We start from the raw sequence: 26,297 nt of genomic DNA on the forward strand, positions 1-26,297 counted from the left end.
TCCAAGGGAGGCGCAACGCAGAGGGAATGCGAGATGGAACCCCGGGAGCGGCCGCCGCGGGAGATGGCCCCGGCTGGCGCCGGCCGTTCAGGTTTGTGCATTGGTAGCTGCGGGTCGCGCCCTCTTACCTCGCAGCCCGCGAACCAGCCTCTCCGCCCAGGCCACTCGGGGCGCCTGCCCGTCCAGGGGGAGGTGGCGATGCAGCGGGTCCCCACCGCCGGCCGGGCTGGGGCACGGCGGGCCCTGGTCCTCTCGCCGGCGCCGCCTCCCGCTCGGGTGGCCCGCGCTGTGGTAGCCTCCAAGCCCCCGGCCCCGCGCGCCTGCGGAGCTCACGGCCGAGGAGGCCGCCGACCTCCGGCTGCCCGGGCGCCACTCTACGTCCATCTCCACCACCATTCCGCCTTCTTCCCCTTCCACCTCCTCCTCCTCCTCCTCCTCGGCCTCGAAGCCGGGGTTATCGCGGCTCCACGCCTGCCGGGAGCACGACGAGAGCGGAGGAGAAGGGGAGGCCGAGGCTCCGGCCGGGGGGTCCCGCGCAGCCGCCTGCCGGATGCGCTGCATCTCGATCTCCAGGCCCCGCTGGTCGCGGAGGCCGCCCGGGGCGGCGAGGCTGGCGCCCACGGCCGCGCACCCCGCCATCAGCCGGCCCGGGTCCGGCGCGCGGGGCGCGGGCGGCCGCTTGGCGTCCCCGGGCTGCTGAGGCTGCACGCGGCTGGAGTTCACCATCGCGGTCACTGGCGTCCGGCGCACGGGTGCCCGGCGCCGCGCTCGGCGCTGTGCGCCTCAGGAGCCATGTTCCTTTCTTCGCGCCGCCCGCCGCCTCCTGCTCCCCGCCCCCGACCTACCCGCGGTCCCGCGTACCCTCTCCCGCCTCCTCGGCCCGCCTCCCTCTGGCCTCGCCCCGCCTCGCCCATCGGCCGCGGCGCGCTGAGGGGGGAGGTGCGCGGGAGCCGCCCCCGCGGTCTGCGCGCTTGCCCTGCGGTTCCCGGGCCCGCGTTCCAAGTGGAACCGGAGCCCGGGCGCGGGCGCCCACATTCCTTTCCCGGGAAGGCCTGGGAAGGGCGGGAGTTGCTGACCCGCCCGCTCACCCGCCCGCCTGCCTGCAGGGAAAGGGCTCCTGGAGCTGTCGCTGCCTGCCCGACGCCGAGAAAATTCTTGGGTGCCCGTTAACCACTAGCCACTTCTGCCTCGATTTACCAAAGTGCAGGGAAAGAACCTTTTGGTGAGATGGTGTGAATTAGCGACATCCAGCCTGAGCTGAAGTCTCCAGCGGGGCAAAGAAATCTTTTCATTTGCAAACTACCAAGGCTGACTTGCTGTGCATTTGACGGGCCTCCTGTCCCTGATTCCGCTGGTTTGGAGATGCTTTCTTGATCTTTGGTTGGCTTCTCCCTCCACACATTGTGGGGACCCAGGGATTCCTCTTAGGACTCTCGGATCGCTGGTGCCTCCACCGTGATCTTCGGTCTCCCCGCGGCCAGCACTGACTTATAGCAACAGAATCCTGCATGAGGGCCTAGGCACAGAACTTTGTTTCCACCCTTCTGAACACATCTAACGTGATGCTCTGCAATTGTCTGAAACTTATCCTACCCTAAGCCATTATCTTGCCCCACCCTAAGCCATTATCTTGTCCCCTTCTCTGGAACCTGCTTCACTTCCTTCCCGTATGCCCAGGTGGGGGTTGGGGCTTCGCTGTCCTCTTCACTTCCCAGGCCACTCTTCTTCATGGGAAGGCTCGCCGTTTACCCTCCACCGCTTACACCTCATCTTCTTGTTACTTTTGTCCCACAAATATCTCTCTGATATGATCGCTGTTTCTCACTCCTGCTGGCTTGATCTTATGTCTTGCATTATTGCACATTAGAACAATTGATCTCTGTCGACTCCATCTCTATTCTCCACGTCGGTGTCCTCACTATTTCCAGGTTATATTGCGGAATCAAAGCTGCTTATTTGTCACGTTGATGCTTAGACACCTCTGTGGGCTTCTGGCAGCTTAAAGGATAAAATTTAATTTCCGTTGTTTGATTTAGTAAATTCTCGTATTCTGCTCCTGTATTTGTTTGTTAGGGCTGCCATAACAAAGTACCAGAGACTGGGTGGCTTAACAGAAATTTATTTTCTCACCCCGTCTCTACAAAAAATACAAAAATTAGCCAGGCTTTGTGGCGTATGACTTTGGTCCCAGCTACTCAGAAGGCTGAGGTGGGAGGATCGCTTGAGCCCGGGAAGCAGAGGATGTAGTGAGCGGAGATCGGGCCACTGCACTCAGGAGACGGAGTGAGACTCTGTCTCATAGAGAAAGAAAGAGAGAAAGAGAGAGAGAGAAGAAAGAGAGAAAGAAAGAAAAACAGGAAGGAAGGAAGGAAATAAAAAGAAAAGAAAAAAAGGTATTTTCTCAGGAGGTGTTGGCAGGGCTGGTTTCTTCTGAGGCCTCTCTCCTTGGCTTGCAGATGGCCCCGCTTCTGTGTCCTCACGCCCTCTACCCTCTTCCGTATGCGTCTGTGTCCTAATTGTCTATTCTTATACATCATATTGGATTAAGGCCTACCCTCATGACCTTGTTTTCACTTCATTACTTCTGTAAAGACCCCATCTCCAAGTATGGTCATGTTCTGAGGTACTGGGGGTTAGGACTTCAACACAAATTTTGGGGAGGACACAATTTAGCTATAACAGCTCTTAATCTACTCCTCTAGCATGGCCTCCCATGCCGTCCATCCCCCGTAGCAAATTATTCATTTGTTCCCTAGGCACACATAACATGCTGCTAATATTTAGGTAGTTATGGCTACCTATTACCTGATCCTGCAGTTTGTTAATTTAGACATTCATGTTCTTCTCTTAACTGTGAGCTTCTCAAAGGCAAGACTGGTGGGTCTGGAGTACAGCCCTGGCTCATGCTATTCATCAGTTCATTCTGAAGACATTTCCTGTGCCCTGAATTAAGATCTGGGCATGTAGAGTGGGGTATGATACGGTCCTGGCCCTCAAGAGGAGACAGACCAAAAATGAGAGATTACCAGGTGGGTTAAGGGTTATGGTGCCTGTCATCCAAGGAACTTCTAAAGCTGAAGATGCCCTGAATAGCACCACCAGCACTGCGGAGTCAAAGGATTATTACAGACACATTCCAATAGAGGAGAGCCAGGCCTGGAAAGAGAATGCAGAATCTGAGCCAAAGGGTCCTCTGGAGAATAGGCCTAGTACAGTGTTTTCAAACTGTGATCAGAAGATCTCCAGCATCACTTGGAGCACTTGCTAAAAATATAGATACTGGGTCCCCATTCCAACCTTATTGACTCAGAATCTTCTGGATTCCAGTCCTGAAATTCTGAATCTTCACAGGGGAATATCAGGCATCCGAAGTTTGAGCAGCACCAGTGTGTTCCAAATGGAAGAGGTTTCATAAATATTTCCCCCATATTTCCATACTTCACTTAAGTTAGCACTAGTGAAGCAATCATCTGGAATCCCAGACTTAGAAGAAACTTCAGTGGTCTTTGAGTCACACTTCCTCTGTGCTTGTGCCTGCAGTCACTAATTCGTGGTAAGGACCCTGGAACCAGACTGCCTGGATTCCGATTTTGCTCCCTACTTCCTAGCTGTGTGACTTTGGGCAAGTCACTTCATCGCCTTGTGCGTCCAAAAATGAGGATAATGATAATGCCTACCTCATAGGGTTGTTGTGAGGATTAGGTGGATTAATACATGTGTTTTAGTCCATTCGGGCTGCTATAAAAAATACCATATACTGGGTGGCTTATAAACAGTGAACCTTTATTTCTCACAGTTCTGGAAGCTGGATGGTCCAAGATCATGCTACCAGCCGATTTGTTGTCTGGTGAGGGTCCACTTTCTGGTTCACAGGCTGCACCTCCTAGCCGTGTCTTATGGTAGAAGGGGCAAAAGAGCTCCCTTGAACTTCTTCTCTAAGGGCACTAATCCCATTTGTGAGGGCTCCACCCCCATGATGTAATCACCTCTCAGAGGTCCTGCCTCCTTATACCATCACTTTGAAGGTTAGGATTTCAATGTATGAATTATGGGGGAACACAAACACCCAGACCATAGCATGTGGAACACCACCATCTGACATGTACGTGCTAATAGTGTTAGAACTAGTCTTAGCTCTTATATCTTAACTATGATAACTGTTTTCATCTATTATAATTGTTTTTGTGGTTATCTTTGTTTCAGCTAGGCTGTGAGTTTCTGTGAGGCTGTGAGGGCTCCATGCCCATCCTAGAGGCTTCCATGACAAATACTTACTAAGCACCTACTATATGCCAGGCACAATACTAGGAGAGATGGCAATTCATTAAATAGGGGAAAAGCCAAGCTCTAATAGAGGTGAGCTTATATTTTACAGGGTTTGAGGGGATTCAGAAGAGAGATTGCCCAGGCTGGCATGGGTAGGAAAGGTAGGTAGGGCCAGATCATGGGAAGCCTCAGATGCATATTAAGGAATACAGACTATCTATAGTTAATGATATCATAAATAGGCCTTTTTTTTTTCTTTCTACAGTGTCAGTTCCTATTTAAAACAAAATCTGGAATCTTCTTCCTGAAACTATATCCTCACCCTTAAAAGAATTCAAATTGATTGGAAATGTGTCTGCACATACATAATTCAGAGTTATATGTGTGCTTACCCAAAATTTTCTTTACAAATTATTGCAAGAAATGTAATCATTAAAACTTCACAGCAATTTGTGTATAATACCACTTAAATAGCATTTGGTTCATTGCACCCTGAATCTTACATTTTGGAGTTTCAATATTAATTTCAATCTTAAGTTTCATAAACCCAGCACCAGCCATCTCATGGATTTCCTGTTCAAATACTTATTCATTCCTTCTGGCTTACTAAGGTTCCCTTTTGTGCTTTTATGTTAATTTGTTTCTCCCCTTTAGAGTGCCCAGCTTTTGCTCAAGCAGGCCCTAAGGCTGTAAATTTCTCTCCCTACCCACAGAATTCCTTCCTTTAATATCCATCTGAAGACATTACTTCTCATAAGAAGTTTTCCATTATTAAATAAGTGACATGCACCAAGTTTTTTTTCATCTCATTGCCACAATCCTGTTGTCACATTACAAACTTCCATCGTCTGCAGGGTCTGGAACTATCAAGTGGGATAGATAACATGGCCTGGCTGCTGTTTTCTTTTTTTTTTTTATCAGTGTGCTAGATCTTCCTGGACACGCTGCACAAATCCTACCTCAGTCTTAGTGCCACCGTGGACTCTGGAATGGGCCGTTTTAAAAGGCAACCTTAAGCACTTTAGTCTGATTTAATATTAGTGGCCTCCACACCTCTGACTCTTGTATTATTAGAATTGCCTGTTTGGCTTTTATTTTCCAGTGTGAACTAATGAAACAGACACGAACTGAAGTACCCGTTGGTTTCGCGGTCTCCACCTCGAAAGGAAATCCAAAAGGAGTTTCTGGCATGTGTGGTGTTGCTTAGCAATTTACCCAAACAAACATGTTTCCTCCTCATTTTTTTCCCCAGTACTTATTTACTCAAGAACATTGTAAAATCAGTTTTTACCACTTGACATCTGAAATCATTAGAAGAAAATCTGGTGTTTTGGGCTTTGTGAGTAGAACTGCTAACCACAGTAAGATTTTGACTTTACTTTGTTTCTCATTTTGCTGCTTTAATAACATAAAGCTAGAATTTATGGCCTTCTTCATGACTAGATTTTGGTTTGGATTGACCTGCATACATCCCTGTCTCTGTGGGGGTTATCTTGGCACCATAATTGGCAAGCACCGTGATTTTAATGACCTAATCTCTCTATCTCAATTTCCTTCTGTGGATAATGAGGTTAAATACCCATCTTATAAATCCCCCACGGGATTTTTGTTGAGGACTAATGAAGGAATATTAATACATTTATAAACATTTACTGAGTGTCCACTACATGCCAGGCACTGTGTTGCATTCCAGAGTGACAAAGATAAGACATGATTCCCAACTTCAACAGGATCAAATCTTATAGTTAAACTGCCTGGAAACATCCTTAGATCATTCTCAACTTCTCTACCCATAAAAACTTAGGAATCTTTCTAGACTCAGACTTCGTCTCTCCCTGGAACCTTCCATAGACACAATCTTGACCCCTAGCCTGAATTTACATGCCTCTCTACCCTGTAAACCTTTATTCCAACATTTGCCACCTTATACTGAAAGTATCTGTTCACATAAACATCTTCCTGAGTGGCACATAAGCTCCTGGAGAGCAGGGACCCTGGCTTATTGAATCCATCATTTAGCTGCTTGGCAGCCAGTCCGCTTTCTAGTGCGTTTTCTTGGGGACAGCCGCACCCTCCCACCCCAGCTGCCATTCTTAGCCTATGTGTGTCTCAGGTGTGGCTGACACCACCGCTAGCTCCCAAGTGGTGACTGTGGAGCTCAGGCTTGGCCAATCAGCATCCCGTCCCCTTGGCCCCTGTGAATGGTATTTCACAAGTATGTTATCCTGTTCTGTTAAAAAAGATTAGGCCAGAAATTTTTTTTCCAGTTGTTGGAAAAGAAAAGCTTTCCTTCCCACCAGATTTAGAGTTGTAAAGATGTAAGTCCAGACAAGCTGGCAGCCAAAATGTTGATGCCCAGGGGAAAAATGGCACCAACACTAGAGATACAAAAAATATTTATAACGTGGATACTGGAACAATACTAAAATTGAACTAATGTTTGGGTGGCCATGCTATTCAAGAACATTATGAAATACATTTTTATTATGTGCCATCTCCTGGTTTTGTCAGATGCAGATATGATATTTATTATCTATATTTTTATCCAGGTTCAAAAGAATTTTGAACAATGTGGGGCCAAGAATGGAGTTCTTTGAAATACTGTGTGAGGCTCTTCTCTTCATCAACTCTAGTTTATTCACTAATACCCTTTGGGTATAGTTGTTTTTTAAAAAACTTTAAATCCAATTTTCAATAGCCCACATTTTTCCAAAGCTTATCAGAATTTTTTTTTCAAATACCTTTTGATGCCAACATGAATGAGGCTTCCAGCATTCCCAGATCTACCAGACTTTTCAGAGTACCTGTTTTATGTCCACTTTGTACAATCTTAGATATGATTAGGATGCTAAAGAAGTTGTTTATGCCTGCAAGAAGCTTGTAACTAGCTTGCTATACGTGGATAAAACATTTAACCAATAAGAGCTGTATGACATTCTTCTGGGAAGGTTTTTTTATTTTGTTTTATTTGAAATAAAGATTCTGGAGTCTAACTTCTAGGGATTCTGATTCGTTATGTCTCAGCTAGGTCCTAGGAATCTGTGTTTTAAGAGAGCAGAGCAAAGAGACAGAGAAAGACCAGGTTCTCAGGACATCATTTGAGCCACTGAGTTAGCACTGATTGAAGCTAGATCCACCCCTGGACTCCATGAACCAAAAAATATCCTTTTAAAAAAATTTTTTAAAAAATTTCGACTTTGGATTATAAATCATGCTGCTATAAAGACACATGCACACGTATGTTTATTGCGGCACTATTCACAATAGCAAAGACTTGGAATCAACCCAGATGTCCATCAGTGACAGACTGGATTAAGAAAAATGTGGCACATATACACCATGGAATACTATGCAGCCATAAAAAAGGATGAGTTTGTATCCTTTGTAGGGACATGGATGCAGCTGGAAACCATCATTCTTAGCAAACTATCACAAGAACAGAAAACCAAACACCGCATGTTCTCACTCATAGGTGGGAACTGAACAATGAGATCACTTGGACTCGGGAAGGGGAACATCACACACCGGGGCCTATCATGAGGAGGGGGGAGGGGGGAGGGGGGAGGTATTGCTTTGGGAGTTATACCTGATGTAAATGACGAGTTGATGGGTGCTGACGAGTTGATGGGTGCAGCACAGCAACATGGCACAAGTATACATATGTAACAAACCTGCACATTATGCACATGTACCCTAGAACTTAAAGTATAATAATAATAAAATAAATAAATTAATTAAAAAAAATTTCGACTTTGCCCTTGCCCCTTTCCCTCCCTCCCTCCTCTTGTATTCCCCACTGTCTATTGTTGCCATCTTTATCCATGGGCAGCCAATGGTTAGCTCCCATTTAAAAGTGAGAACATGTGGTATTTGGTTTTCAGTTCCTATGTTAATTTGTTTAGGATAATGGCCTCCAGCTGCATCTATGTTGCTGCAAAGGAGATGATTTTGTTTTTTTTCATAGCTGCATAGTATTCCATAGTGTATGTGTACCATGTTTTAAAAAATCCAATCCATCATTGATGGGTACCTAGATTGATTCTATGTCTTTGCTATTATAAATAGTGCTGCAGTGAACATACAGGTACATATGTCTTTGTAATATTATTTACAGCATTCCCACCAGCAATAAATAAGAGTTCTTTTTCCACATCCTCAACAGCAGTAGCATTATCAGTGTTTTGGATTTTGGCCATTCTAATGGGCAGGCAGTTGGATCTCATTGTTTTAATTTGCAGTTCCTTAATGACATATATGTGGGGCACTTTTCATATGCTCAGTTGCCATCTGTGTATCTTCTTTGGTGAGATGTCTGTTCAGGTTGTTGGCTCATTTTTTTTCCTTTTATTTACCAGGGAAAAGCATGACTGCAGTATGCTACTACCATAAATTACGCAGCTGAGTTTCCCACATTTGGAGAAATCACAGGGATCAGCAAGTCTTCAGTGGACTAGAGAAGCCTTGCCCTAGGAAAAACTACCCTTGTGGTCATGGTATCTACCTGCCTGGTAAGTCTTTGGGGCCTATTTTTCAGTCGGGTGGCTTATTTTCTTATTGAATTTTAAGGGTTCTTTGTGTATTTTGAATCACAATCCTTTATCAGATAGGTCTTTTGCAAATATTGTCTCTTAGTCTGTGGCTTATCTTCAGGTTTTTTTTTTTTTTTAATTTATCAACTTTTTTCAGTAGCTGATATAGTTTGGCTCTGTGTCTCCACTCAAATCTTATCACCAATTGTAATCCCCACATGTCAAGGGAGGGAGGTGGTTGAATTATGGAGGCAGTTTCCCCCATGCTGTTCTTGTGACAGTGAGTGAATTCTCATGAGATCTGATGGTTTTATAAATGGCAGTTTTTCCTGCATCCTCACTTCTCTCTCCTGCCACCACGTGAAGAAGGTCCTTGACTGTGAGTCAATTAAACCTCTTTTTTTTTTTTTTATTATACTTTAAGTTCTAGGGTACATGTGCCCAATGAATTAAACCTCTTTTCTTTATAAGTTACCCAGTCTTGGATAGTATGTTTATAGCAGTGTGAGAACGGACTAAAACAATAGCCTTTGACCTTTCTTTTAAAGATAAGGATATTAGCAAATGTAAACTTTTTACCAACAAACACCTTTTAAAATAAATATCTGTTACATTGCCAAAGTCTATAAACTTTTATTTTGTTGTACAACAGTAAATATAACTTATTTTATATATTTTAATTTTTCATTGTTCACTACCAGTACTTTTTTAAAAGCATATTATCTTTATAGAGTCATTAACACATTTGTTAAATTTCTGTTTTATAGAAGATAGTTCCTAATATTGTTTAATTTACAGAGATAAAAGAGAAAATATGCAGATCCAACTTCCAAGAGCGTTCAATATTATACACCAAGCTTATTCCTGAAAACAATGACCCAGAAAACCACATGAAAGAGTTTTATTATGGATATCCTAAAACAAGTAACTATACGTTTCAGATATATATAGAATATTCCACAGTTCCTATAATCAAAATTCATGAGTTTTCTGTTCACCTTCAATGTTTGTACTGAGTTACACACCACTGTTATATCAAAGCAAACCGTTAAAAATAAAGCTAGTTTTCTCTTTTTTTTTTCGACTTTTATTTTAGACTCAGAGGTACATGTGCAGGTTTGTTACCTGGGTATATTGTGTGATGCTGAGATCTGGGGTGTGAAAGATCCTGTCATCCAGGTCCTGAACACAGTACCCAATAGTTAGTTACTACCAGTACTTTACAAACATGAATTTTTCTTCCTTGAATTTTTTTCTCTTGATTTAATCCTTCTTGAGTAGATTTTTTATTAGGTGTTTTTTTGTTGTTGTTGTTTTGTTTTTTCAAAGAACAACCCATTAAAGCTTCATTATTCCCCAAATCTGTTCAAAATTAAGAAAGCCTTTTTGTTACCATAGACATAAAACGAATGGATTGGGCATTGTATTTTTGGCTCAATCTTTTCTCCTTCTCTTTAGGATTTTCTAAATATTCCTCCACTTTCCTCTGCCATTAAATGTTTTTATGGGAAAAGTAGGAGGTCAGATTAAACCCATTGTTTTTCTCTCAGGCTGAGTAGATGACTTTATTTTATTAGTAGTATTTTTTGGCCCAAAAGTTATGTCTGTTTAGTGAAATTATTGTTATTACTTTCATTATTGTTATCCTGCTCTCAGATACATCTTTCTGTTGATTGTTCAGCATAATTATTTACCTAGGAGGTATTGTGCATATTTAATCAGCAAATTCAAATTTTCACTTATTTTAACAAGGTTTTCTTTTTTTATAATTTCAAATAATCTGCTGTTTCATTAATTCTGTAAATTTAGCAATACCTATTATGCATATATTGAGCTACTGTGTCATGTTTCTGTATTATCTCCTTTCTAATTTCTCTTTTTGTCATTTTCTATTTTTATTTTTAATAGGATTTTTATAAATCTTGACCTTCATATTATTGTACCATTCATGATTTTGTGGTTTTAAATGTGGCTTTTCTTTTCCTAATTATTTATTTAAAATCTTTAATTCCTCCTGTGAATTCTGCCAGCTCACTTTTCATTTTTCCATGGTCATGTATTTTATTTTATATTTTTCATTCTTTTTTAAAGTTAAAATTATTTTTAATGGATTTCTGTTCCTGGCTCTGATGGAGCAACAGGGACAGATTTACCCTCTTACTTAAAAAAAATACAGACAAAATTTATAAAGGATGGTTCTCAAACATAGGACAACAGGGAGCATAAACTGTAATTTTTCAAAGAAGATAAACAAAGGAAGTAAACCCTATGGTTTCCCCACTGATTCCCTAGAGAGAGATTCCAAGCTACAAGTCTCACTCAATTGAGAAGACAGAGTTTGTTGAGAATTTGGGGAAAATCAAAGTGGACAGAATTCACAAAGAGCTAGAAAAAAGAGTATTGGCACAGAGAAAGAGCTCCGGCTACCTCCAGAGAGTCTCCCTTGAGTTTTCAGAGCATGCGTTTGGGGAACCCATCTGAGGCAAGGGAAAGAACTACCGGAAAGAAGCAGGTGGAAAAATTCCTGATGTTCACGTAGACCAAGAAATTTCTCAAGTTTTTGTCATCTGAGGGGGAGAAATCTTATACTATATGAGGTGTTGAGGAGAATACTCAGAAGGACAGTGCCTCTGTAGTAGGACCAAACTAGTCTAAAGGCTGATCTGTCTTGTACGCCTCCTTGTGAAACTATTCAGCTAAGTATGTCACCAATTTTCTAAGTGAATCTAAGTTATTCCATCTAATCAGTTAAAAATTTTCAGTCTTTGTATGTTTTTATTATTCATTGTGGTTGTAATAGTTTTTGCTTTATAATATTTTGTTGGTCTTTCATTTGGTGCATAGTGGTTTATGATATTTATATCTTTATTGGATCTTTAACAATGTGGAATAAATTCTTTGTTTCATTTCATGCTATTTGTTTTTACATTTTACTTCTTATTTGACAAGAATGTTGCAAATCTTTAAAAATGTTTTAATTTATTTGTAAGGAAAACACCTAAACCAAAGTGAAACAAAAAATGATGTAGGATCTATTATTATTATTTTCCATTATGTGAATCTTTGTCTTAATGCAGAGGCTTCGTCTATTTATATTTGTTGTTACAATTGATTTCTTTCATCATTCTGTTATTTCAGTGTTTTCTGTTTAAAAATATGTTCTTGTTATTCAATGATTTAGTTTCGCTTCATGTACCATTTTCTTTATTTTGTCATTCATATTTGCAAGCTATATAGCCTCTGTTAAATTCTATTAATGGATAGCTTTAAGCATTCTTTGACATGTAATTTTCTAATGTCCCAGTAAAGAAAGAATTTGTCAACATAAAGTGTGTGTGTAGGCTGGGTGCGGTGGCTCACGCCTGTAATCCCAGCACTTTGGGAGGCCGAGGTGGGTGGATCACCTGAGGTCAGGATTTTGAAACTAGTCTGACCAACATGGCGAAACCCTGTCTCTACTAAAAAAATACAAAAATTAGCCGGGTGTGGGGGCACGCACCTGCGGTCACAGCTACTTGGGAGGCTGAGGCGGGAGAATCACTGGAACCCAGGAGGCAGAGGTTGCAGTGAGCCGAGATCGCACTATTGCACTCCAGCCTGGGTGACAGAGCAACTCTGTCTAAAATAAAATAAAATAAAACCAAAAATATGTGTGTCAAATCCTTGTGCATACTGCTACCAGGGTTATTTTTATCTCTAATCCACATATATTGGTTTATCTGCAAGAAAATTAATTTTCAGAATTTTACGTAGGCTTATTTCCTTCTCTATTTCCTGCTCAACTGTTTTCTGGGATTTGGCATCTCTGCTCTGATAAATAAAGATATCAGGGAAAGGGTACAGTACAGAACATTACTGTCTTTCAGATCGCTAATGGAAGATGGAGGAATTACTGCAACCCTTTCTTGTTGGCACACGTTCTTCATCTTTGAGTTAGCCATCAGACAGTGGGCAGGTATGAAGTGGTTTTGTCTTCTCTCCTCTTTTTTTTTTTTTTTTTTGTTGAGACATGGTCTCACTCTGTTTCTGAGGTTGGAATGCAGTGGTGCGGTCATAGCTCACTGAAGGCTTGACCTCCTGGGCTCACAGGATCTTCTTGCCTCAGCCTCCTGAGTAGCTAGGACTATAGGCATGACATCACCCCTGACTCTCTTTCTTTTGTTCCCTCTCTCACCTCCTCTTCCTGCTTCTTCTCTTTATCCTCCTCTTTTTCCTTTTCTCCCTCCTCCTCCTGTTTCTTGATTTCTTTTACCTTAAGCAAAATCTGGGGAAATCTGGAGGAAAAATCTGTGTACACTTTTTTGTCTTATAGTTAGGAGAGATTAGGACATACTCAGATGATTCGTTGGTGTAAATCTTCATCTTTATTCTCTGTCTTCATGAGCATTTTAGTGAAAGTTAGAAAAGGCGGTATGATGGGAGATTAGTTATGTATCTTTTTTGTAATTAAACTTTTTACTTTGAAATAACTATAGATTTACAGGAAGGTACCAAGAAATATACAGGGAGGTCCTGTGTACCCTACACCAACGCTTCCTCAGTGTTAACATCTTACAAAACCAGGTGCAATATTGGGACCAGGAAATTGATGTCAGTACAATCCATAGAGCTTTCTCAGATTTCAGTTATTGCATGTGTGCATAGCTCTATGCAGTTTTATCACATGTGTAGCTTTGCATAACTGTCACCACCATCAAAATACTTAAAGGTATCATCACCACAAAACTACCTCATGTTACAACTTTATAGCCACACTGTTTCATCTCCTCCATCTCTAATCTCTGACAACCACTAATCTGTTCTCCATCTCTATAATTACATTATTTCACAAATGTTATATGAATGAATTCTTGCACTATGTGTCCTTTTATAGTTGGTTTTCTCCACTCAGCATAATTTCCTCAAGGTTCATCCAAGTTGTGTGTATCAGTAGTTTATTACTTTTTGTTGCTGAGTATTCCATAGAATGCATACAGCACTACAGTTTGTTCAAGCATTTGCCCATTGAAGTACATTTGGGTAGTTCCAGTTTTGGACTATTACAGATAAAGCTGCTCTAAACATATACAGATTTCTGTATGAAAATAAATAAGTTTTCATTTCCCTAGGACATATAGCCAAATGCGCAATTTGTGGATCATAAGTAAGTCTGTTTAAGTTAAAAAAAAAATGCCAACATATTTTCCAGAGTCGTTATGCTATATTACATTCCTACCAGCTGTATGAATGATCAGTTTCTCCACATCCTTGCCAGCATTTGATGTTGTCACTAATTTTAGTTTTAGTCATTCTGATAGATGTGTCGTAGTGATATGCTATTGCGATTTTAACGTGCTTTTCTCTAATGGCTAAGGATGTTGAGCATCTCTTCATGTGTGTATTTCCCATCTGCGTGTCCTCTTTGGTTAAAATGTCAGGACATGTCTATTGTCCATTCCCTAACTGGATTGTTTGATTTTTAAATTTTGACTTTTGAGAATTCTTTATTGTGGTTTAGTAAAAAATATATTTCATCTTTGTCCTTGGTTCCAGGTATACAGCTCGTAAAACACTTTACTGTCCTGAGTGGCAAGTATCTTTTGTTTGCTAGTAAGATGACTGGTGGCCAGGGTCCCTGGATAGCTTCAGGACCGGGGCTGGTAACCAGAAAGAGCAAACCATGGTTATGAGGGTTGAAACTTTTAGTCCCTCTCCCTGACCTCTGGAAAGGGGAGAGGGGCTAGAGACTGGGTTCAGTCACCAATGACCAATGGTATAATCAATCATATCTGTGCAATAAAACCTCTATTAAAAACTCCTAAAGCATAGATTTCAGGAAGCTTCCAGGTTGGTGAACAAATCAAGGTGCTGGGAGGGTAATACACTCAGAAAGAGCATGGAAGCTCTGCACACCCCTCTTTCCCCATACCTTGCCTAATGCATCTATGTCATTTGGCTGTTCCTCAATTGTACCTTTTATAATAAGCTGGTTGTATTAGTCCGTTCTCATGCTGCTAATAAAGACATACCTGAGACTGGGTAATTTATAAAGGAAAGAGGTTTAATTGATTCACAGTTCAGCATGGCTGTGGAGGCCCCAGGAAACATACAATCATGGCAGAAGGGGAAGCAAACACATCCTTCTTCACACGGCAACAGCAAGAACTGAAGAGCAAAGGGCGGGAAATGCCTTTTATAAAACCATCAGATCATCCAGGTGTGGTGGCTCACGCCTGTAATCCCAACACTTTGGGAGGCTGAGGTGGGCGGATCATCTGAGGTTGGGAGTTCAAGACCAGCTGACCAACATGGAGAAACCCTGTCTCTACTAAAAATGCAAAATTAGCTGGGTGTGGTGGCGCATGCCTGTAATCCCAGCAACTTAGGAAGGCTGAGGCAGGAGTATCGCTTGAACCTGGGAGGTGGAGGTTGCAGTGAGTCGAGATTGTGCCACTGCACTCCAGCCTAGGCAACAACAGTGAAACTCGATCTAAAAATAAATAAATAAATGAATAAATAAATAAATAAATAAATAAATCGGATCTCTGGAGAACCCACTCACTATCATGAGAACAGCATGGGGGTAACCGCCCCCATGATTCAATAACCTCCCACTGTGTTCCTCCCATGACACATGGGGATTATGGGAACTACAACTCAAGATGGCGTCTGGGTGGGGACACAGCCAAACTGTATCATGGGTAAACATGAGTAAATGTTTTTCTGAGTTTTTTTTTTTGAGTTGTTTTCAGCAGAGTATTAAACCTGAAAGGAGGTCATAGAAATCCCTGAATTTGTAGCCAAGTTGGACATCAGTTATGGGTACCCTGGACACCCAGGACTGGTGAGGACTGATGTCTGAAATGAGGACAGTCTTTTGAGTCTAAGCCCTTTAACTTGTGGATTCTGCACTATGAGTAGTTAGTGCATAGACCTTTATATTCTAGATAAAAGTTCTTTGCAGGATGTGTGGTTCGCAAGTATTTTCTCCTGTTTGTAATTTGTCTGTTCATCCTTTTTGTGGGAAGTTTCACAGAACAAAGGTTTAAATTTTTATGAAGTCTGATTTATAACTTTCTTTTTATGGATTATTCCTTTGGTATGAAGTCTAAGAACTATTTGCCTAGTCCTAAGTCTGAATATTTTCTACTATTTTATTTCTTGAAGCTTTATAGTTTTATATTTTACATTTAAGTCTCTGATCCAGTTTGAGTTAATATTTGTACAAAGTGTGAGGTTAGGGTTTTGTTTTTGTTTTTGCCTATGGATATTCAATTGCTCCAACACTGTTTATTGCAAAGACAATCTCTTCTTCTTTATAAGATTGTTTTCCTTCTTTTGTCAAAAACAATTGGGCATGTTTATGTAGGTATATTTCTGGGTTCTCCAGTCTGTTCCATAGATCTATGTTTCCATTCTCCTGCCAGTACCACCCTTTCTTGATTACTGTAGCTACATTGTAAGCCTTAAAATCATAAACAGTGATTTATTATTCCTTTTCAAAATTGTTTTGGTTATTCTTAAAGCCTTTACCTTCCCATATAAATTTTAAAATAAGTTTCTCTATGTCTACGAAAAATGCTGATGATTTTTGGATAACAATTGTGTTAAACCTACAGATCAATTTAGGGAGAACTGACCTGTTTATATGTTGAGCCTTCCAATCTGTGATCATGTTGTGTCTCCCCAGGTATTTAGGTCTTCTTTTTTATAATCAGCATTTTGTAGCTTTCTTCATACAGATTCTGTACATGCTTTATTACTGGGGTCTCCAACCCCTGGGCCACAAACCAGTACTGGTCTGCGGACTGTTAGGAACTGGGCCACACAGCAAGAGGCGAGTGGTGGGCGAGCAGGCATTACCACCTGAGCTCCACCTCCTGTCAGATCAGTGGCATTAGATTCTCATAGGAACACAAACCCTGTTGTGAACTGCTCATGCAAGGGATCAAGGTTGCATGTTCCTTATGAGAATCTAATGTCTGATGATCTGAGGTGGAGCAGTTTCATCCCCAAACCATCCTCCCCACTCTACCTCCTGCCACCTGCCAGTCCGTGGAAAAGTTGTCTTCTATGAAATGGGTCCCTGGTGCCAAAAAGGTCACTGCTTTATTAGACAGACACTTACATATTTCATTTTCTTTGAAGCAATTATAAATGGTATTATGTTTTTGATTTTGGTTTCCATTTGTTCATTGTTAGAATATAGGAATTCAGTTGATGTTTGTGAGCTGATCTGTATTCTGCAATCTTACTGAACTCTTAGTTCTAGGAGTGTTTTTGTAGGTTTCTTAGAATTTTCTGCATAATCATGTTATCTGAAAATAGAGACAGTTTCATTTTCTTTTCTCTAATCGGTGTGCCTTTTAATTCTTCTTCTTGCCTTATTACAGTTCATACAACTTATAGTGCTATGATGAATAAGAGTGATGAGAGGTGACATTCTTTTTTTTTTTTTTTTGAGATGGAGTCTTGCTCTGTCACCCAGGCTGGAGTACAGTGGCATGATCTCGGCTCCCTGCAAGCTCTGCCTCCCATGTTCACACCATTCTCCTGCCTCGGCCTCCCAAGTAGCTGGGACTACAGGCGCCCACCACCACGCCCAGCTAATTTTTTGTATTTTTAGTAGAGATGTGGTTTCACCGTGTTAGCCAGGATGGTCTGGATCTCCTGACCTTGTGATCCGCCCACCTCAGCCTCCCGAAGTGCTGGGATTACAGGCGTGAGCGACTGCGCCCGGCCAAGAGGTGACATTCTTGCTTTTTTCCCCAATCTTAGAGGAAAAGCATTTAGCCTTAAGTATTCATCCTTAAGAATGATGTTAGCTGTAGATTTTCCTAAATGCTCTTTATGAGGCTGAAGAACTTCCCTTCTGTTCCTGAGAGTTTCTGGGCGTTTTTGTTTCTGTCTTTTGGTAAATTTTGAATGGATGTTGAATTTTGTGAAATACGTTAGCCACATTATTGATATTATCATGGTTTTTATTCTTTAGCTTCTTGATATAATAAAATATATTGTTTGATTTTTAAATATCAAACAAACCTTGCATACCTAAGTAAATCCCCCTTGATCAAGGTGCATTATTCTTGCTATTGTTGAATTTGATTTGCTAACATTTTTGTGTCTACACTTGTGAGAGATATTGATCTATGCTATTCTTTCTTTTTCTTTTGATGCTGTCTTTGGTTTTGATATCAGAGTAATTCTGGTCTCATAAAGTGTATTGGAGAATGTTCTCTTCTATTTTCTGGAAGACAGATGGTGTGTAAAATTAGTGTTAATTCTTCTGTGAATGTTTGGTAAAATTCTCCAGTGAAACCATCTGGGCCTGGAGATTTCTTTTTTAGGAACTTTTAAATTATGAATTGAATTTCTTTACTACTTATAAGCTATTCAGGTTATCAACTTCCTCTTGACTGAGTTTTGATAGTTTATGGTTTTTAAGGGGTTGGTTGATTTCTTCTAAGTCATTGAATTTATGAGTATAAAGTTTTTCATAGTGTATTAGATTTCCAGGGCTACTGTGACGAGTACCACAAACAGGGTGGGTTAAAACAACAGAAATGTATTGTCTCACAGTTCTAGAGGCCAGGGCCTGAAATCAAGGAGTCAGCAGGGCCATGCTCCCTCGAGACCCATGGGGAGAATCCTTGCCTGTCTCTTTCTAGCTCTGGTGGCTGCTGGCAATCTGCAGTACTTCTTGGCTTGCAGCTACCTAACTCCAACCTCTACCTTCGTTGTCACATGACATTCTCCCTGTGTATCTCTGTCCTCACGTGGCCTCTTCCTATAACGACATCATCATGCTGGATTAGGAGCCCACCCTGCTCCTGGATGACCTCATCTTAACTAATTCCATCTGCAATGACCCTGTTTCCAAATAAGGTCACATTCTGCGATATTGGGGGTTAGGACTTCAACATTTCTTTTTGGGTGGGGGGAATACATTCACCTCATAACAGTAGTCTTCTTTTATTAGCTCCTTAATGGCTGCGGGATCTGTTGTGATCTCCCCTGTTTAATTCCTGATATTGAAGATTTGTGTCTTCTCTCTTTTTATCTGTGTCCATCTTGCTAGAAGATTTTCAACTTTATTAATTTTTTAGAAAAACCAGCCTTTTATTTAATTTCCTCTGTTGCTTTCCTGTTTTCAATTTAATTGGTTTTCATTTATATCTTTACTATCTGCCTTCTTCTGCCTGTGATGGTTGGTTTGGCTTTTCTTCTGGTTTCCTGAGATTGGAACTTGGATCATTTATTGGACCCCCACCACCACCCAAGGAGTCTCAGGAGGCACTGCGAAGTCCAGCCTGGCTGCATTCTGCATGGCGTCAGCACCTGCTCTGCTTCCTCTCCACCACCTGTGTCTGGAATGATAAAGAAGATGATGTATGGGAAAGTCAAGTATTTGAGCTGTACCTAGATAAGGCCTCCCCTCCCTAATCCCAACCTTCAAAAAGTTGGATGTATCATGTCCTTACAAGAATTTTATTCTTTTACTCAATAATAACTTCAAAATGAAACCTCGATACATTATAAATGATGTCGGTAATACTAAGGACACCTCTGGCACCCTACTTTTAGATTTCCCCTTAGGTCTGCCCCGCATTTTTTTGGTGGAGGCTCAGAGGCAAACACTCTTTGCTGTTTCTGGTTGTTGATCTATGCTCTTTCAATGTGACTAGAAGAGCAGATTCAGCTACATAGGTCTCTGGGACTTATGTGTTTGCATCTTTGGGGGAATATTATCAGAAATTTGGATCTAATATGCAATATCTATCTACACTCTGGATTAAAATAATCACATTGGATTAGTCAAACACGAGTCACTATGGAATTTAGAATAAAATAGATAAGTCAAAGAGAGTGCATCGAAATAATATTGAAGTTCAACTGGCAACGTTTTAGAGAATGCATGCTTTCTGGATGTTTTGAGTGGAAAATATAATTATGCTTCAGTAAGTGAGCTACTAAATTGAAGAAGTATAAAAAACCACCTTATGAAATTGTGAAGTAGAAAATAACCTTTTCTTTAATCTTTGCAAATAGGTTTTTAAGGTCCTTTTTGCAAGCTCAGTACAGGTCAATATCAGAATTGCTCATTATAGTTCTTTGCCTCTGCCTTGCTCCACTGACAAAGCTGAATCCCGTGGAAACTTGGCCATTATGCTATAATTGCAATCAAACAGTACTTGGAGCCATTGTTACCAGAAACTTGAAAAATTGGGGGTGGCAGAGGAGAAAAGGCCATGCCAGGAACCAGGAAAAATACTTTGATTCACAGTTAGGCCATATCATTGCCATGGGCAGAGGATGAAAAGATTCTCTCACTAAAGAAGACCTGCATCAAAGGGAGTGTCTACAGGGTTATTGAAGAATGCATAGGTGGTGGGAAATTGGTCTTGACATTTTTTTATTTATAACAATTTATGAATGCCTTTTTTATGATCTTATGAGGTGAATAATGAAGGAATTGTTCTGAGACTTTTATATCAACGGCTGAGACACTATCTCATGGACATTATTCATTGTACATTTTTCTATTCTCCCTGCTCTATCTCTTCTCCCAATTTTTGGAACATTCTTAAACCTTGAGAAAAATTAAAAGAATAATATGCTTTGCCCATAGTTTCTTCTCTTTCAGTATACCTTTTTTCTGACTTCTTAATAATGTTTTTTCCCCTCATGACAGCCTACCATTGAATTTTTTTTTTTTTAACACTGTAGAAACAGCTTTATTGGTTGCAACATGGATTGGAAGAGGAGGGGATATGATAGCTCCCACTCCTGGGGTAGATCTGCAGACTCAGTCGCCACTTTCCAAAAAGCTAAAAAGAAATTTTATTGTGTACATTTAAGGTATACAACATGATGTTATGGGATACATATAGGCAGTAAAATGGCTTCTGTAGTGAAGCAAATTAATGTACCCCCATCATCTCATATAGGTACCCTTTTTTATGTGTGTGGCAAGAGCAGCTAAAATCTACTCATTTAGCAGAAATCCCCAATACTGTACAATTTTATTAACAGTCATCCTCATGTTGTACACTGGATCTCTAGACTTGCTAATTCCCCATGTCTGCTACTTTGTAACCTCTAACCTACATCTTCACATTTCCTCTCCCAGCCGGTATTTTCTGAACCAGTGGAAAGTAAATTACAAAAACCATGGCACTTCATCCCTAAATATTTCATTATACTTCTCTCAAGAGTAAGAACATTCACTTTCATGTACAATGCAATGATCACATCTAAGAAAATTCTCAATAATTCCACAATATCATTTAATATACTGTGTATATTCAGATTGCCACAATTGTCCTCAAAATGTTTTTTATGACTGTGTGTCTTTTTCAATCCAAGAGCCAATCAAGGTTCATGTTTACCTTTTTTTTTTTTTTTTTGAGACGGAGTTTCACTCTTGTTGCCCAGGCTGGAATGCAGTGGCGCTATCTCGGCTCACCACAACCTCCGCCTCCTGGGTTCAACTGATTCTCCTGTCTCAGCCTCCCAAGTAGCTGGGATTACAGGTGTGTGCCACCATTACAGGCATGAGCCACCACACCCAGCTAATTTTGTATTTTTGGTAGAGAAGAGGTTTCTCCATGCTGGTCTGCCTCAGCCTCCCAAAGTGCTGGGATTACAGGTGTGAGCCACCACGCCCAGACTATGTTTTACCTTTTATACCTGGTATATTTTTAATCTAGAATACTATCTCCTCTCTTGCCCTTTTTCTCTTATCAAATTGTCTTTTGTTGGATTGGCAGATTTGGAAAATTTAGAAAAGGATGCTCAATGTCAAATAAACAATGAATCATCTTTTAGCATAAAGTGTCCTGTGCTCATACTAAAAGCTAATTTGTTATTTATCTGAAAATCAAATTTAACTCAGTATCCTGTATTTTATGTAACAACTCTGCTTTTTAAAAAGTTCAGACTGCCGGGCACGGTGGCTCATGCCTGTAATCCCATCTACTGGGAACGCTGAGGCAGGAGAATCACTTGAACCTGGGGCAGGGAGGAAGTTGCAATAAGCCGCGATCGCGCCACTTCACTCCAACCTGGGTGAAAGAGCGAAACTCCATCTCAAAAGAAAAAAAAGCTCGGACCAGTTCTATTATAGAGTAGTTCAAATTCTGGATTTGCTTGTTTTCTAGTGATTTGATTTTGTAAACATTTTTTACAAAAATTTCTAGATGATGTTGCATATTTCTTATTGCATCACGCTGGGTGGTACATATACGTACAAGTCTCATTTGTGAAATTCAGTTTGGTTACTGACTAAAGAGGATAGCTACAAATCTCTCTGGTTAAAAGTGCTTTGTTTCTTTGTGAATTATTAAATAATTGTGGGGTAATATTCTGAGAGCAGGTGAATATTCTGAGACCAGGTGAAATGTTCTCAATCATCTTCTGCACAATAATTTTAACATTCATTAGTGATCACTTCCTGAATTATTTCCTTGTGGGTTATGAAATAATTTTTTAATGTTAGCATTCCTTCTACTTTTATTGCTAGTTGACATTCATCTATAAAGAAGAATTTTCCTTCTTTAATCCTGTCTTTCTTGTAGTATCACTATGTACTAATGGAATTTTAAAAATTCAATTTGTTATAGTTCGTTACTGTCATTATTCTGTTATTGCTCAAATTACCCCAGTTTTGGCCAATGGAAGCCCCTTGCAAGTCTGCTGTGTGGTCCCTTGGATATAACCCCATTTTGTCCTTGCGTGCTTGCTTTCATCCTATCATGAAAAAATGTCCCAGGCTCATTTTTGTACTCTTGTTGTCCAGGAGGAATCAGCCTTTTCCCCAATGACCTGTGCCAGCTGTCAGTTTTGTGCCTCCCTGCTCCAAATCCATTGTCTCGGCCCTGCTCTGTGATACTGCCGGAGTTGGACCCTGTGAACATGCTTCCTTTGCCAGCTGGCACAGTGGCAAGCTTTGTCAGTAGAGGGCACTGGAGGGACACTGCTGTGCACAGAGAGCACCTTGTGGTACTCACCCTCCAGCTAGCCTCCTGCTCAGCTGGCCTGCCCCATGGTTTTCCTTCTTTGCTGGTCTCAGTCACCCCTGTGGGAAGTCTCTTGTTTTCCAACTTGACCCCACCAGTTGGACCACTGTGGACCAGCTCTGACTGAGGATAACACAGCAGACTTCTCTGCCATCCCTTGGACTGTGACTACTCTTTCCAGTGAAGTCTGAATCTCAGCTTGGGGAGAGGACCCCTCCTTTTACAAGTTGTTCCTTATATGGGCACTTTCAGCCCCATGGTACTGTTAACCTTCTCTTATTCTCTCTGGTTAATCCCCTTTTTCTAGTTAATAATTCTTTAAATTAAGTTTTCCCTGTTCAAATGACTGGTCTCTTTTCTGTCTTCTGAATGAACCCTGACTAATAGAGAAGTGGTACAGGGAATGGTTGGTAAATAGAACCACTATTCAAATAAGCGATTCCAGGATAAATTTGGTCATGCCCTTGGATTTGGGCACCGTGCCAAGCCCCTTGCCAAGCTTGCAGGAACAGCACCATCAATCCAGGCGTCTCCTGCAGGTGAGTGTGAGGAAGCGCCCACTAAAGCAAGGACGCTGGGAGCCTAAGGGGCTGCTGCACCTAACTTATGACATCTACGAGGACTATGGCATGGCATTGTCTTCTCGTCATTACAAGAGGTTTCCCCACACCCAGACTGTGAAGTTACTCTCTCATGTGTTTATCTAATGTCTTCATAGTTTCCTTTTAAATTTATTGATTATTTTAAAAATTGATACGTAATAGTTGTCCATATTTTGGGGACACGTGATGTTTTGGTACGTGCATATAGTGTGTAGTGATTCAATGAGCAAAACTGAGATATCCATTTCCTCAAGCATTTTTCTTTCCTTTATGTTGGGAACACTTGAATTCTTGTCTTTTAGGGTTTTCAACAAATGTGTATACAGTAAAGTATTGATAGTTACCCTACTGTACTGTCTAATGCTAGATCTTATTTCTTCTACCTAACTGTATATTTGTACCCATTAATCAACCTTTCTTCATCTGCCCCTTACCCTCACCCTCCCCAGCCTCTTGTGGAACCACCAGTTTAAGGTCTATCTCTATGTGGTCCACTTTTCTAGCTCCCACATATGGGTGAGAACATGTGATATTTGTCTTTTTGTGCCTGTCTTATTTCACTTAACGTAATGACCTCCAGTTCCATCCATGTTGCTGCGAATGACAGGATTTAATTTCTTTTTATGGCCAAATGGCATTCCATTGTGTGTATATACCACATTTTCTTTATCTATTCATCATGAGGCACATTTACATTGATTGCACATCTTGGCTATTGTGAATAGTGCTGCAGTAAACGTGGGAGTTCAGATATCTCTTCCACATTTTGATTTGCTTTCTTTTGGTTATATGCTCAGCAGTGGAATTGCTAAATAATATAGTAGTTCTATTTTTGTTGTTTTAAGAAGTCTCCATACAGTTTTTCAAGGTGGCTATACTAATTTACGTTTCTTACCAGTGTAAGAGTGTCCTTCTTTCCCCGAATCCTGGCCCGTGTCTGTTATTTTTTTTGTCTTTGATAAAAGCCATTTTAACTTGGGTGGGATGTTATCTCATTGTGGTTGTGATTTGCATTTCCCTGATGATTAGTGTTGTTGAACATTTTTTCCGTATACCTGCCATTTGCATGTCTTCTTTTGAGAAATGTCTATTCAGATTTGTGCCCATTTTAAATTGGATTATTTGGGTTTTCTTTTCTTTCTTTTTTTTTTTTTTTTTGATGTCAAGTTGTTTGAGTTCCTTATGTATTCTGGATTTTAATTCCTTCTTAGATGTATAGTTTGTGCATGTTTTCTCTTGGTATTTTTGACAACATAGGTGAACCTAGAGGATGTTAAGTTAAATAAGCCAAGCACAGAAGGACGAGTACTGCATGATCTCACTCATGTGGAATCTAGAAAAGTTGACCTCATAGAAGTAGAGAGTAGAATAGTGATTACCAGCAGCTGGGAGAGTGGGAAAGTGGATGAGGGGAGGTTAGTCAATGGGTACAAAGTTACAGTTAGCTAGGAGGAATAAATTCTAGTATTCTATTGCAACGTAGCTTGACTATAGTCAGTAATAATGTATCGTATACTTCAAAATAGCTAGAAAAGAAGACTGAATGTTCTCACCACAAATAAATGACAAGTGTATGAGGTGATGGATATGATAATTACCCTTTGATAATTATACAATGTATGTATGTATCAAAACATCACACAGTATCCCATAAATATGTACAATTATTATGTATCAATTAAAACCAAAGTAAACCTTTAAAAACATTATATAGGCAGTAAAAAAGATCATGTTTTATTAATTGCTGGACAACTGTGGGAAAACAAGTAAGCAATTGACACCACCAGATTCTCATTACATTCAAGATAAAAGATTTATTCACACCACAAAAGAAAGATAATCACAACAAAATATACACTAACTTAAAAAACAGAAGATTATAGTGACATAAAATGTTATATTCTCTTTTTAAGTGGGTAAAAGTATTTTGTTTGCTTCTACATAAATTTCTATTCATGAAAGAATAACAAATATTAAAATACAGTGATAGTTTGCATTTCTTCTATAGAATGAACGTAGACATAACCCTGAAGCTTTTAGTTTACAGGGAGTTTCCATGAAGCCACGAACTAAACTAATTATCAAACACATTAGTTATTTCCAGATTCACATAGGTACACATTCAACCAATAAACTGATAAAGAAGCATTTCATGTTCTCTTTCATTTTGCTATAAAGCATTTTTTCTTTTGACTAAAAGCAAAGTGAGAAATTATATTTTTTTCTCCTTTTAATTGACCTCAGAAGATGCACTATCTAATTCATGAGAAATGCGAAATTTCAGGTGTTTATCTTCTTCCTTACTTTTAGGGTCTACAACCAGCATATCTTCATGGCTGTGAAATTCATGGCTGTGGAATTCATGGCTGATTTTGGAACGTTCCTGACTGTCAATCACATCGGAATGCTCATTGCTGTCATCACTGGCTTTCCGCTTATATAATCTGGAGTGCTTGTGGCTGTGGGTTTCAGCACTGTGGTCATCCAGCTGACTCGTTTCATGACTGTCCTTCCCACGGCTGTCCCAATCAGAAGGCACATTCAGGCCCTGGACAACTGGGATGGCCTTGTATGCACCATTCAACTCCTCGCTTTCCACATGTGAGGTGATGTCCTCGTCTGTAGCATCAGGGTACTGAATCATGGCACAAATGAAGAAGAATTATATGAATAGCTAGGGATGGGAATACGGTAATCCTTTTCTGCTCTCTAGCTTTTAGGCCATCTTATACTAAAAACTGGCTAAATCTGGCTGAAATTATACTAGCATGTTACTTTGTATAGTACTTTACCAAGCCGTTTCACATATGTCGTCTCCTTTAGTTTAATAAGTACATCACTTACATATGTAATGAAACTTATCAGGTAGGTTTCATTATATTGAAACCTACATAAAGAGGAAG

The 26,297-nt window shown here is 40.6% G+C and overlaps 2 protein-coding genes, 1 long non-coding RNA gene and 1 other non-coding gene across 10 annotated transcripts in view; 1 reads left to right on the forward strand and 3 right to left on the reverse strand.

Annotated features, from left to right (window-relative positions):
• Nucleotides 1-849, reverse strand: part of PKD2 (polycystin 2, transient receptor potential cation channel) — a 70,783-nt gene extending 69,934 nt beyond the window's left edge. Inside the window, exon 1 of the mRNA XM_025385094.1 lies at nt 129-849. Coding sequence (XP_025240879.1) covers nt 129-726 — 598 coding nt within the window. The 5' untranslated portion in view covers nt 727-849. The remainder of the gene's footprint in view (nt 1-128) is intronic.
• LOC112624492 lies at nt 1-25,761 on the forward strand. The gene is made up of 3 exons (XR_003119407.1): nt 1-91; nt 8,622-8,774; nt 25,705-25,761. It is a non-coding gene; the product is annotated as an uncharacterized LOC112624492 (long non-coding RNA).
• LOC112625614 lies at nt 8,619-8,782 on the reverse strand. The gene has a single exon (XR_003119695.1). It is a non-coding gene; the product is annotated as a U1 spliceosomal RNA (small nuclear RNA).
• The window catches only part of SPP1 (secreted phosphoprotein 1), an 8,038-nt gene continuing 6,846 nt past the window's right edge, over nt 25,106-26,297 (reverse strand). For all 7 annotated transcript variants that reach the window (XM_025385098.1, XM_025385097.1, XM_025385102.1 and 4 more), the window contains one exon: nt 25,106-26,029. In XM_025385098.1, coding sequence (XP_025240883.1) covers nt 25,625-26,029 — 405 coding nt within the window. In that variant the 3' untranslated portion in view covers nt 25,106-25,624. The remainder of the gene's footprint in view (nt 26,030-26,297) is intronic.

This window comes from Theropithecus gelada, chromosome 5 (assembly GCF_003255815.1).
Source record: "Theropithecus gelada isolate Dixy chromosome 5, Tgel_1.0, whole genome shotgun sequence".
NCBI classification, from domain to species: domain Eukaryota; kingdom Metazoa; phylum Chordata; class Mammalia; order Primates; family Cercopithecidae; genus Theropithecus; species Theropithecus gelada.